General features: G+C 34.1%; 1 protein-coding gene across 2 annotated transcripts in view; it reads right to left on the bottom strand.

The window, feature by feature from the left end:
* The window catches only part of LOC150107094 (ankyrin repeat domain-containing protein 27-like), a 515,355-nt gene that overhangs the window by 450,393 nt on the left and 51,791 nt on the right, over positions 1-13,171 (bottom strand). For both annotated transcript variants that reach the window (XM_090390995.1, XM_090390996.1), the window contains one exon: positions 1,182-1,255. In XM_090390995.1, the coding sequence (XP_090247121.1) occupies positions 1,182-1,255 (74 nt within the window). The remainder of the gene's footprint in view (positions 1-1,181; positions 1,256-13,171) is intronic.

The raw sequence follows: 13,171 nt of genomic DNA, 5'->3' as shown, positions 1-13,171 counted from the left end.
GCAAATACAACTCAGAAGATAATTACAATGCTGAAACGAATATTGGCATGCAAAGATAAGGAAGTATTTTTCCTCTTTACAAGACCTTGATAAGAACTTACTTGGACTATTGTGCACAGGTCTGGTCTCCTTGTTTTCATGGCGATTCTGATACAGTGAAAAGAAAAGAATATTAAAAATTATATCAAGATTGTGAATTACTGATTATGAAGATAGATCGAGAATTTGTAAACTGTGGACATTAACATTCAGGAGAAAGAGTAGTATGATTAAGACAAAAACTTCTGAAAGGATCATACAGGATTTCAATAGATGGAATTTTTCATTTTATATATGGTGGGGAAAGAACAAGAGCATCCTTGTGAGGGGGGGGGACATCAAGAATAGGATGAGAGCTAGATTTTTCTCTCATAGAGTGGTGCATGATTGGAATGGACTGCCATTGGATGTCGTGTGTACAAGTACTGTGAATGAATTCTGGAACAGATGTGATAACTGGTGTGAGTAGTATATAATTTCTGTATATTTATGACACACTTTTGCTTTTGTGTCATCATTTCTGGATTTAATTAGTTTTTATATCCAATTCTAGTTAATTGGAATTATGGCCAAAGCTGTCATTGTATTATGTCTGAAAATTGTGTGCATTCTTTTTGCTAGTTTTGCAGGATGAAAAAAAAAACCACAAGAAGTGGAAAGTTTGCCACCTCTGTATGAGAATGGCTTCTATATCCAATATAATATACGATCTGTAAAGAATAGGATGGATGTGCACATCCCACAACATACACTTATAGGAACAAACAATCCAGTAGTTCAAACAGAAAACATATGTAAAATGTTAATGAATGCATTTTGTGTCTTTCAGTCCACCAAACTGTGCTTTCATTCCACTCTACATATACTCCATACTAAAAAAGAAGCACTGTCTGCACATATAAAACAGCACATACATTATAGGATAATCAGAACACTTGCTGTAAGTTAATTACTCTCAGCATACAAAGAAACCACTCATAAAAATACTTCATATAATCATTTTGTTTGCTATGTGGGTAAAATGGTGATAAAATAAATATAGTTTCATGTTAAGTATAACTGGCTTTTCAATTTACCAAAAACTACAACCAATATGAAAAACAACCTGAATTCTAAAAAATGAATTTAGCTATTAATCTCACCTCCTCTTGTTTGGATTATATTCCCATCTATTTCAAATGTTCTACTTTCATCTGTATCTGTAGTAATAAAAAGGCTGGAAAAATTGTAACAAAATTAAAAATTCCAAATTAGTAACATATCTAAAGAATAAATATACCTTCTTTAAAAATAATAATGTAAGCTATGCACTTTCAAAGAGTAAGGGATGAAGAAATGTGTATTAAAAATTATTCAGTTATAATATTGTTCTCTAGAGTATATATCTTGATCTTTTATCCTTCAAGTTCTGAACACCTCACTTAAATTGAGGTAAGGCAAAACACAATAAATGAATATTCAACTATGTTATAATCAATTAAAATACTCTTAATTTACTTACTTATTGGTGTTTAGACACCAATTACTTTCTTTCCAACTTCCCCCATTTTATATAAGTGCATGAGAGTGATATATAAAATATTGCAAAGCTTAGTGCATTTCTGTGTGTGTGTGTGTGGACTAGAGGTGGAAGAGAGGAAGTCTTGATGTTCTTTTTCAACAGTTGAAGAATAACAATCACTGAGAAATGTCAGATAAGAAGGCTGTTGTAGAATACAGAGGTAGCTGAAATGAAAGAGGAGTAAAGAACAGAAAACTCTGATCCTATATTGCCTGTATATACCCTCTTACTCCATTGGTACTTATCCCACAGCCTGGAAATTGTCCGATGTCCTATATTCTATTCCCAAAGAGGTTGACAAATCACTGCCATCAAACTACTACCTTATTTCTCACATCTAAAGTAATGGAGAGAAACCCATGAATTCCCAATTCCTACACTATCTTGGAGGCACCCAGCTAATAAACAACCACCAGTATTGTTGATTGCTGCCAATCAACATGAGATCTACTCACATAGATCACCTATCTTTGTACAAATGCCATGGAGAAGTTTGGTGAATCTCAAGTAGTTGCAATTGATATCTCCAAAGTTTTTGATCTAGTCTAGCACAAAGGCTTACTAAACAAATTCCTATCATTTGATCTGTACAAGGACTTCTGCAGTCGGATTGACAGCTTTCTGTCTAGATGCATGCTATATGTGGTGCATGGTTCCTTATCTTCTCCCATTCAATTAATGTTGGGGTTCCACAGGGTTCTGTTGTCTCACTGACCCTCTTCCTTCTGTATATCAATGACCTACTTCAGTTGATATTTACTATGACCACAACCTACTATTCACAGAAATAAATGCGAAACTAAAAAAAATAAAAGAAGCTATGAAAAGGAAAAAATGGAACTTAGAGAAATTAAAAAATATCAAGGAATTTAGAAATAGATTGGAGAAAGAGAGGAAACAAGTTTTGTCAAAACTGAAGATCCAGTAAAGAAATGGGAACAAGTTAAAGAGAGAATAAAGAAGATTGCAGAAGAAGAAATTGGATATGTAAGAGCTAAAAGAATAAAAAAAAACTTGGATAACTAATGAGATGATTTCTCTAATGGAAGAAAGAAGAAAATGGAAAAATAAAGACACCCCAGAAGGGAAAATACAATATAGAACCCTGAATGACAGGTCGAGAAGGGAAGCAGAAAGAAGTAGAGAAGATTAGCTTAAAAAACAATGTGAAGAAATGGAAAATTATGAGAGAGTGGGAAGGTATGATCTTTTATATGAAAAAGCAAGAAGCATGAATCACAAGAGAAATGGAATTCGAGCTAGAGGCATAGAAAATAAGAATAGAGAAATCATAACTGAAGAAGATAAAAATTCTAATGAGATGGAAGGAATACATTGAAGATCTATATGACAAGGAAAATACACCAAATGAGTTGCCATTAGAAGATATAAAGAAGGTAAATGAAGATGATCTAGGCCCAGAGATTTTGAAGACAGAGGTAGAAATGGCCATTAAGGAACTAAAATGTGGAAAGGCAGAAGGAATAGATGAAATACCTGCAGAATTCCTGAAACAACTTCAGAAGAAAGGAATTGAAGAAATAACCAAAATAATAAATTTAATTTATAACAAAGGAGAACTACCAAAATATTTTATGTCCTTAATATTTATACCTATACCAAAGAAAAGTAATGCAGTGAACTGCAAGGATTTTAGAACAATAAGCCTCATTTCCCATACATCAAAAATACTTATGATAATCTTAACACGAAGAACTGCATCTAAAGTGGAAGAATTTCTTGGAGAAGATCAGTTTGGTTTCAGGAAGGATAGGGGAACAAGAGATGCGAATGGACTGTTAAGAATAGTAAGTGAAAGAAGTCTAGAAGTGATTAAAGAAGTTAACATCTGTTATATAGATTTTGAGAAAGCTTTTGACTATGTAAAATGGGATAAGATGGTGGAAATAATGGAAAAGATTGGTATAGATTGGAAAGACAGAAGACTAATTATCTCATTATATATTGGACAAACTGCCATGATGAGAGACATATATGGTACAACAGAACCAGGTATCATTGGACGAGGAGTAAGACAAGGCTATTCTCTGTCACCAATTTTGCCCAACATGTATTCCGAAGCAATGTTAACCTCTCTACCGGCCAATGTGGATGAAATAGCGACACCAAATAGTGACACCAAATTGCACTTCCTATCCATGTTATTCAATGGGTTTTAGAGTTTCGTATCCAGTAAACCTTTGTTTTAGAGCTTCGTAAACCTAAAGAAAAGACTAATAAAATGTTATGTGTGGATTGTTGCCCTTTATGCATCTGAAAATTGGACATTGAAGAAAGAAAAAATTAAAATTTTGGAAAGCTTTGAGATGTGGATTTGGAGAAGGACGGAAAAAATCAAATGAACAGATAAAATAACTAATGGAGAGGTCTTAAAAAGAGTAGAAGAAGAAAGAAGTCTGTTAAGGAGGATAAAAAGAAGCAAGGGAAACTGGATTGGACATATTCTGAGAGGGAATGGAATAATCAGAGATGCCATCGAAGGAAAAATAGATGGAAAAAGACCCAGAGGAAGAGTAAGGAAAACAATGCTAGATGACATGCTCAATGGAGACAGGTACACAACCTTGAAAGAGAAGGCTCAGAACAGAAGAGAGTGGAAGGAAAGTTTCTGCTACTAAAAGAAGAACCTGCTCAACTGCAGAATACTAAAGAAAAAGAAGAATTTTATTTAATATTGCTGCACCTTCAATTTTTGTTAACGTGTTCATCTCAATGATTTCATTCACTTGTCATTTTTGCAGTTTCCTGAATATATCAGTACTGGTCTGACAACTCCTTTGTAGATTCTTATTTTTGTTTCTTATATTATTATTCTTCCAGATGAGACTGTTTAAACATCCAGATATTCTACTAGCTTTTACTGCTTATTCTTGTGCCTCACTTTGTCTGATATGATATTTATTTAGTTTATTCCTAAATATTTTGTCTTACTAACTTGTTCAATTATTTTTCCACTAAAGTTATATGTTACATTGAAGTTTGGTATTTTCAGGGAGGACAGAGTAGACAGAGGGCAGGAGGCAGAGTATGATGATGATAGCAGATGAATTGCAGCCAACAAGAGTAGGAGTTACTCGTTAGATGGCAGTTCTTCTGAGTCAATATGGTATGATGAAATTGAGGCCAATAGAACAAAATATAAACTTGATTGCTGATATATGCTGAGGGGGGGGGGTGCCAGGGATGATGTGAAAAACATGCATCAGCAGATTAGTACAAATGAATGCAAGTCGAGTAATTATTATGAGAGACTTCAACTTTGGAGACATAGATTGGAAAGAGGAAAGTTCACATGGCAGGAAGGGGATGAAATTTATACACTTACTGAGAGATAATTGCTTGAAGCAGAATGTGATGGAAGGGACAATGTGTTTATCTCAATGGTTTTGTTCACTTGTCTAATTTTTACAGTTTCTGCTGAATATATTAGTACTGGTCTGACAACTCCTTTGTAGATACTTATTTTTGTTTCTTATATTCTTATTCTTCCAGATGAGGCTGTTTAAACATCCAGATATTCTACTAGCTTTTATTGCTTGTCCTTGTACTTCACTTTGTCTGGCTTCACATGGTTTTGTGAAGGTCAGTCATGCCTTAGTAATCTTCTAGCTTTTTGTAATAGAGTGACAACTAGGTTGTATAAAGGGAATGGCTATACGATGATACTGCTGGATTTTGCAAAGCCATTTGACCACACAAAACTCCATTATGCAAACTGCAACAAATGGGAGTGGATAAGAAACTGGTGATATGGATAAAAAGGTAGCTGATGGACAGATTCCAAAAAGTAGTATATGGAGGAGCAGAATCCAGAAGAAGGCAGGCGACTAGTGGTGTGATGCAGGGCTCTGTGCTTGGACCATTGTTGTTCTAGGAAAGAGAGATCACTGAAGCTATTCGCTCAAAGCAAAACAAGTCAAATACAAATCATGGGCTAGTGAGTATTAAGAAGTTTCCCATGCTAAGTGTAGTTCAGCAATCAAATACCGTGCCTTATATCATTATACATAAATGATATAAGGAAATAATTTAAAGGGAGATATTCAGTTGTTTGCTAACTTTGCAAATTTGGATAGGGTACAAGGTGATGTAGAGAGCTTGCAGGATGATTTAAATATGCTGACAGTGTGGGCAAAACTTAATCGATGTCAATTTAAAGATAGCTGTGTATCACATTGAGGGAGCTGTATTCTAGGAAACTGATGAAGCCATAGATTTGGAGGTAGTAGCAGTAGATAGAGAGCACATTGCTCAAGTAGCCAGAGCAGCTCACAGGATAACTACCTTCATCATCTATGCCAACGCCATCTACCGCCGACCATCACCACTATTATTAAAAGGTAAAAGAGAGGTAAGGTTAGATCCTTTTTTATGAGAGAAGAAGAATGGACAGTTCTGGAAGTATAAAAGTTAACTAGGCTAGGCTATTAACTTGGAATTAAACAAAAGAATAACTTAGACTTTGTCATAAAATCTAAGTTTTGATTTTAATTACAAAAATGTATGATACCAGAGAAAATGCAGTTGCATTTTCTCTGGTATCATACATTCTCTGTACATTCGCATCAGCCTATGTTGTGATAACGAAAACTCCTTTTAGTTACTATGGAGTCCAACCACGGTTTATTTCTGTAGGACATTTTATGTGTGGGGGGGATATGCCTATTTGTGAAAGACTGTTCTAGGAAAGAGAGATCACTGGAGATATTTGCTCCAAGCAAAACAAGTCGAATACAAATCATTGGCTAGTGGGTGTTAAGAAGTTTCCCATGCTAAGTGTAGTTAAGCAATCAAAAATGCCATGACATTTAAATGCTAAGAAATAAAGAAATTAGTACCAAAATAGGAATCTGAAATAAATAAGATTATAAGTGTCCAAAACCTAAGGATGAACACTGATTACAACTGTAAATTCAGATGAAATCAACTTGTGGCGATTTGTATAAATGATGATTTTGAGTAGAAAGTGGGCACACATTCAAATTTTTGAATTGAGCATAAAGGGGTCATGTGAGATTTTTAAATAATTATAATACAGGAATTAACTCACATAAAATATTATTTATTAGTATAATTTTCACCTGAGTATCACAGGCATCTTCAGTACAAAGCTGATAGCACAATAACTGACAATTTACATTACCTACTTAGGCACCACCTAAGTAGATAATGTAAGATAACTAAAAAAGTCATTAAATTTCCTAACTTATTAAAAAATAATAAAATAAAATAAATAAAAATAATTAATTAAATAAAATAATATATGCATATATATATATTTCAAAAAAATAGATTTAATGACTCCAAGACCGAGATAACATATAAAGATTTTAATGATAAATACTACTAGTTTCGGCATATAGCAGCCTTCTTCAGGTATTTATAAAGGAAAGGAATACTAATAAACATTGAATTATTTAAACAAACTGGAAATTACAGGTACAAATTGCCTCACATAATCGATACATAAAAACGTTGTATTTTTCAAGTTGTTCCAACTGGCGTGCCATTGTTTGTTGCAATTGTGCGTGCAAGTTCACGTCAACGCCAATATTGAATAACTGCAGCATGGCTATCTGGGATGTTATAACTTAAATTATTATTTAAGTGGACCGGGTTCAGTAGGATTTCCCTTGATTCTACGATTTTCCTTTCAAACTCATCTTCACAGCGAAAAATATTTTCTGATCTATTCCAGCATACAGAGTGGCTTTGTTGGTCATCATTAGGATTATTTGAAAAAAGAACATGACTGGATAACGCAGTTGCATGAGATCTTTTGTATGAGATGTCTCTCTTATGCTCTTCTATGCGTTGTTCAATAGATTTGTTAGTTTGACCAAAGTATGGGATATTGCAATCACACCACAATTTATATACTCCAGGGTACTTAAGGTTGTGATGAGTAGGTTTTGGATGGCTGATTAGAGAGCGGATTTTTGGAAGTGTGGTGAAGAAGGTCCTGATATTATATTTTTAAAGGACTTTAGCTATTTTCTTAGAGACTGTGCTAATGTATGAAATGGAGATGCTACCTTTAAAATTAATAGTCTCTGTTGTGCACTGCTTAGGAGGGTTCAGAAGAAATTTCTTAATTGTTTTTTCAGAGTATCCATTTTGTTTAAAAATAAGAGTGAGGTGATTCATTTCTTTTTGTAGTTCATCTTGTTCATTTAAGAGAGAACGTGCTCTGTGTCCTAAGGTAGATATAATTCCCAGTTTTTGTGGTGGAAAATGATGAGAAAGATTATGCAGATATCTATTGGTATGCGCAGGTTTTCTGTACATAGAGATTTTTAATCTTTCAGAGCATCGTGTAAGCATAACATCCAAAAAAGGTAAAGAGTTATTATTTTCTATATCAGCAGTAAATTTTATATTAGGATGTTGGATGTTTAGATGACGAAGAAAATCTGTGAGAGCTGTGTGCCCGTGATTCCAAATAATGAATATATCATCAACATATCTTTTCCAAACTTTTGGTTTAAATGAGAAGGAAGATATGGCTTTCTTTTCAAAGTCTTCAAGGAAGATGTTAGCTAGCACTGGGGACAAATGCATATATATATATATATATATATATATATATATTTATACATAATTAAAAAAAAAAGTTAAGAAAGATTAGCTGATTTAAAAAATACCATCTCCCACAAAGGGATAGACATAGACCATCGGATCTGTTACTTAGGAAAGTGAAGTAAAGTTTCACATGTTTTTTTATAAATCCATGAGGAACTGACTTTTGTGAAAGGACTCTTGTAATGTTCCAATGAACTCTATGTCTAGTGTTGATGGCAAACTCTGCAAGTCCAGACTGTTCAGGTTCAAGGTATTCAATATAAGACTTGTGTTCTTCTAGCCGAATAAAAGCAGTTCTTCCTGTTTGTCCAAAATAAGATAACCCACAAGAGCAAGGAATCTGGTAGAACACCTCGATGATTGAGATGTGGAAGCTCGTCCTTTGGAAAAGTGAGAAAGGTGGAGATTTTACTGATTGGGTGAAAGGCAACAAAAATATTTAATTGTTTTAAAAGCTTTGCTATGCGTTTAATAATGCCTTGCACATAAGAAACAGGAATACGAGTTATTTCCTCTGTATTTGAAGAGGTAGAGATACCAAAACTGCTAAAAGCTCTTTCGATGAACGAATTCTTATAATCATTAGATAAAAAAGTTGATAAAGTATGTTGCAATTCTTTCTGTAATAATTCATCTGAAGAACATAAGGAGTGGGCCCGACAAACCAGTGTTTTAATAGCTCCAGCCTTTTGACTGGGATGGTGATGAGATTCAGCATGGATATCATACCTTGAACCTGAACAGTCTGAACTTGCAGAGCATGACATCACCAATAGACAGAGTTCACTGGAACAAAACAAGAGTCCTTCACGAAACTCGGTTCCTCATGGAATGACTTTATAAAGAAGCATGTGAAACTTTACTTCACTCTCCTAACTTAAACAGATCTAATGGTCTATGTCTCTCCCCTTTGTGGGAGATAGGAAAGATTAGCTGATTTAAAAAGTACTAATTTTTTTGTTTAATTATGTATATATATGCATACAAGGGTGGTCTGAAAAGTTCTTGGCCTAACAATGAAGAAACAAATTTATACTTTCAAAATGATTTTTATTTTTTAACATAATCTCCCTTAAGACAAATACATTTATTCCAGCGATACTCCAGTGCCAATAATCCGTCCCTGTAGTGGGTCTCAGTAAGATCTGCAAAATACCCCTCTCAGTGGCATCACGTGCCCATTTCGGTTGGGTGTGCTGCAAAATTTCAAGTCAATTTGACCGTATGCATGGGTGTGTGTCAGCAGAAAATTTTCTGGAGGGGGGGGGGGCAAAGCTTGGAGACAAATAATTACACCAATAAATTTTTATAATTATTGATTTAATTAAATAATTACATCAATACATGTCTTTTAGCTTTTTTTTTTTTATGTAATTATTTATCAATGTAAACTATAAATATATTATTTTCATTTTACATCGATTTTAATGATCTTTAATTCTTGGGGAGGGGGGGGGTATTCAGAATAGTTTTTAGCACAATTTCATATATAAAAAAAAATTGACCGGCATATTTTATTAAAAATCAACTAATTAATTAATCCTGAATTAAATTATTCAGTTTAAAAGCAAAAAAATCATAAAACTAATAAGTAAAATAATACTGAATTACATACACTTACCTTTTAAAAATGTATTTTTCTGTTTAAATTTGTTTCGCTATAAATTTACGATTTACACCTTGCTAGACACAGGAGGGCAAACTAACTGGTCTTTGTTCACAAATCAGAAAAAGATGAACCAAAAACAGGAACACGTGTTTTATTGATGCAATAAAACACGTGTTCTATGGTTACACTGCCGTGGGCCGAAACAGGCCAATCCATAATAAAATTTTAAGACAGACAAAGCGTGCCAGGGTCGATGGTGTAAGATGACATATCTCAATCAATTTTAGGATTATAATTTGTGGAATTTTTAATCAATCCCGGGATGCCCATGACCGTGTGATTGCATTTTTATCGATGTATAAAAGTTTTGAGAAAGCATAGTGCATCAGCGTTCATCTTAATTGGTCATCTTAATTGCAAGATAACTTTGAATACTTCTGCACAGAGTCGGGGAACAATCTGTTTTAGGATTTATTAGAAAACAACAATGAAGGAGAATGCTATAGTTGGTTGGTTAGTATAGTTGAAATACTCAAAGATGAAAATAGTTGAACCATCATTTAGAAGATATGTAAGAATAGGAAAGAATAAGTGTGAGTAGAAACACTTTCATTAATGGTAAACAAATTATTAATAATTATCATTTGTGATATGTATCCTATAAGTTGCTGGGTAGAGCAAATAGCACGATCCTATAAAGTCTAAACATGAATAAGTGAATTTATGATGGCATAATTTAAAAAAAAAGAAACTTATGAAGAGAGAGAGAGTATTGCAGGAATAAATATGGTTTGATGGAGTAGCAAATCATCTTGTAAAATTTGTTGCACATGTTATGTGTATTTCTCTGGTTTGTGTATATTTCACTCCATTTTCCAAGAATTTTATTTTGTTTACTGAGACTCAGTATACATAATATCCGATCATTATCGGAATTATCCACACTTTCGGGAATCCTAAATTCATTAGTTTTTTTTTTTTTTTTTTTTTAGTATCAGCAGTTCTGTCTTATCAATCTCACATATGCTGGAATTTTGTTGTAGATCAACAACGTCTTATAATACAAAGCATATTCATTTTTATTCAGGAATAGATATTTTTTACTGTCTGTTGTTTCTGAAGACTAGAATAAAAATGTCTCTATATATACCGTTAAAAAACTTTGCAACCTCAACAGATGCTATACTGTACAAGCAAAAGAAAAAACAATTAGCATTTTACTCCTAACATCCACTTTCAAATTTTCAGTTCCAGAAAACATGTGTAACAGCAGTTTGTAATATAGCCATCGGATACAGAAAGCACTCAACTCATGATAGGTGAAAAGGTTCAACTGGATTGATTGACACAATAACCAGTCACAGACGCTAGGTGCGCTCAAAATGTTAGCTCACTCATCCTCGCCTTCTCAGAGGTTTAAAAATATTAGAAAGCTAAGAATTTGACCAGCTGAGCCCTCTTTACATCTTTTCGAAGGCACACCTGGGTTATTAACATGAATGTGATGCAATGTTTACGTGCCAAAAAGTGCCCTCTTCATGAAGCACTAATGCTTTATTACCCTCCTGAAGAGGACAATGAAGTATTAGTATATTATATTTAATGTTAAGTCTGCAAACAATTGGGAGGGGGGGGGTTCTTTAATGCAAATCAATGCAAAAATATAATATCGGTGATACTGATATTTCGTGGATGAGCACTGCACACCTGAAATATTCTCCCCTGAACCCTCTACAGCTGCAATCACTTTTTGATTCAAAGAAAAACGCTGATCAGCAAGGAAGAGTTTCAGTTTTGGGAAGAGATAGAAATCAGAGGGAGCCAAATCTGGGGTATAGGGTGGATGTTCCAACAATTCATAGTGCAGATCCCTTAATTTTCCAATTTAGAAATTATTTTACCTTGGGTATAATAAATGTTAAAGATACCAAGCTATTTTAAACCTGGTTTTACTCCATTTCCCAAGTAAGCAAACAGACAAATAAGTCAAATTAGCACCTGCAAGTGTTGCAAGTCTAGCTGACCCTGCACGTAGTGCAGGACCAAGGCAACTCATTGTAAAAGTAGAATAAGCTCTGATCACTAATCTTAATATTGACTCTTAATGCAAAGCACATCTCCTGGAGGAGATGTATGATGCTTTGTATTAAAGGCAAGGGGCCACTACTACTTGGGAAATGGAGTAAAACCAGGTTTAAAATAGCTTGGTATCTTTAACATTTATTATACCCAAGGTAAAATACTTTCTACATTTATATTTTTACTGAGATTTTTATTTAATAAGGTTAAAACACCTTATGGTAGCTTGTTCTGGTAAAATACTTATAAGCTCTGTATTACTAAAATCTTGGTATTTCTAGCCTGGCTCCCACTAATGAGACCTCAATAAAGGTCGAAACCGGTCTGGATAGTGGCCCCTTGCCTTTAATACAAAGCATTATACATCTCCTCCAGGAGATGTGCTTTGCATTAAGGGTAAATATTAAGATTAGTGATCAGAGCTTATTCTACTTTTACCATGAGTTGCCTTGGGCTTGCACTACATGCAGGGATCAGCTAGACTTGCAACACTTGCATGCGCAAACTTGACTAATTTGTCTGTTTGCTTACTTGGGAAATGGAGTAAAACCAGGTTTAAAATAGCTCGGTATCTTTAACATTAATTTTCCAATTGCCAAAACACCTTTGTGGGCTGGTGCATTGTCCTGATGAAAGATGATATTTTTCTCCTGCAAACTGGGTCTTTTCTCACGAATTTTATCGTTTAGTCTGGTTAAAAGATCAGAATAATATTCCCTGGTTATTGCTTTACCCTTTTCAAGATAATAAACAAAATGCCTTTAGCATTCCAAAACACCAATGCCATAACCTTTCCTGCTGATGGAACTAGCTTTGTCTTCTTTGTGCTGAACAACCGGATTCTGTCTGCTGTTTTGACTGCTGTTTGGATTCTGATATGTAATGGCGAATCCAAGTCTCATCCATAGTAATAAATTGACACACAAAATCAGTTTTATTCTTGTTAAAATGCTCAAGCACTGTTCAGAGATTTTCATGCGAGTGCATTTTTGATCTGCTGTGAGCAAGCATGGAGCCCATCTTGTGCAAAGCTTTTTCATTTGCAATTCTTCATGCAAAATATATCCTACACTTTCTTTTGAAATGCCTATAGTCTCTGCAATTTCATGCACTTTGACTTGCCAGTCATCCAATACCATATCATGCACTTGATCAATGATTTATGGTGTTGTTACACTTTTTGGACATCCTTCACATGGAAATTCGCCAGCCCATTTCTTAATTGTCAAAAATGAAGGGAAGAGTGCCCATAAACTTTTATGAACTTTGAATGAATTTCT

This window comes from Typopeltis vanoorti, chromosome 4 (genome assembly GCF_054136105.1).
Source record: "Typopeltis vanoorti isolate ZY-2024b chromosome 4, IOZ_Tvanoo_1.0, whole genome shotgun sequence".
Lineage (NCBI taxonomy): Eukaryota > Metazoa > Arthropoda > Arachnida > Uropygi > Thelyphonidae > Typopeltis > Typopeltis vanoorti.
This window is presented reverse-complemented; position numbering and strand designations above follow the sequence as displayed.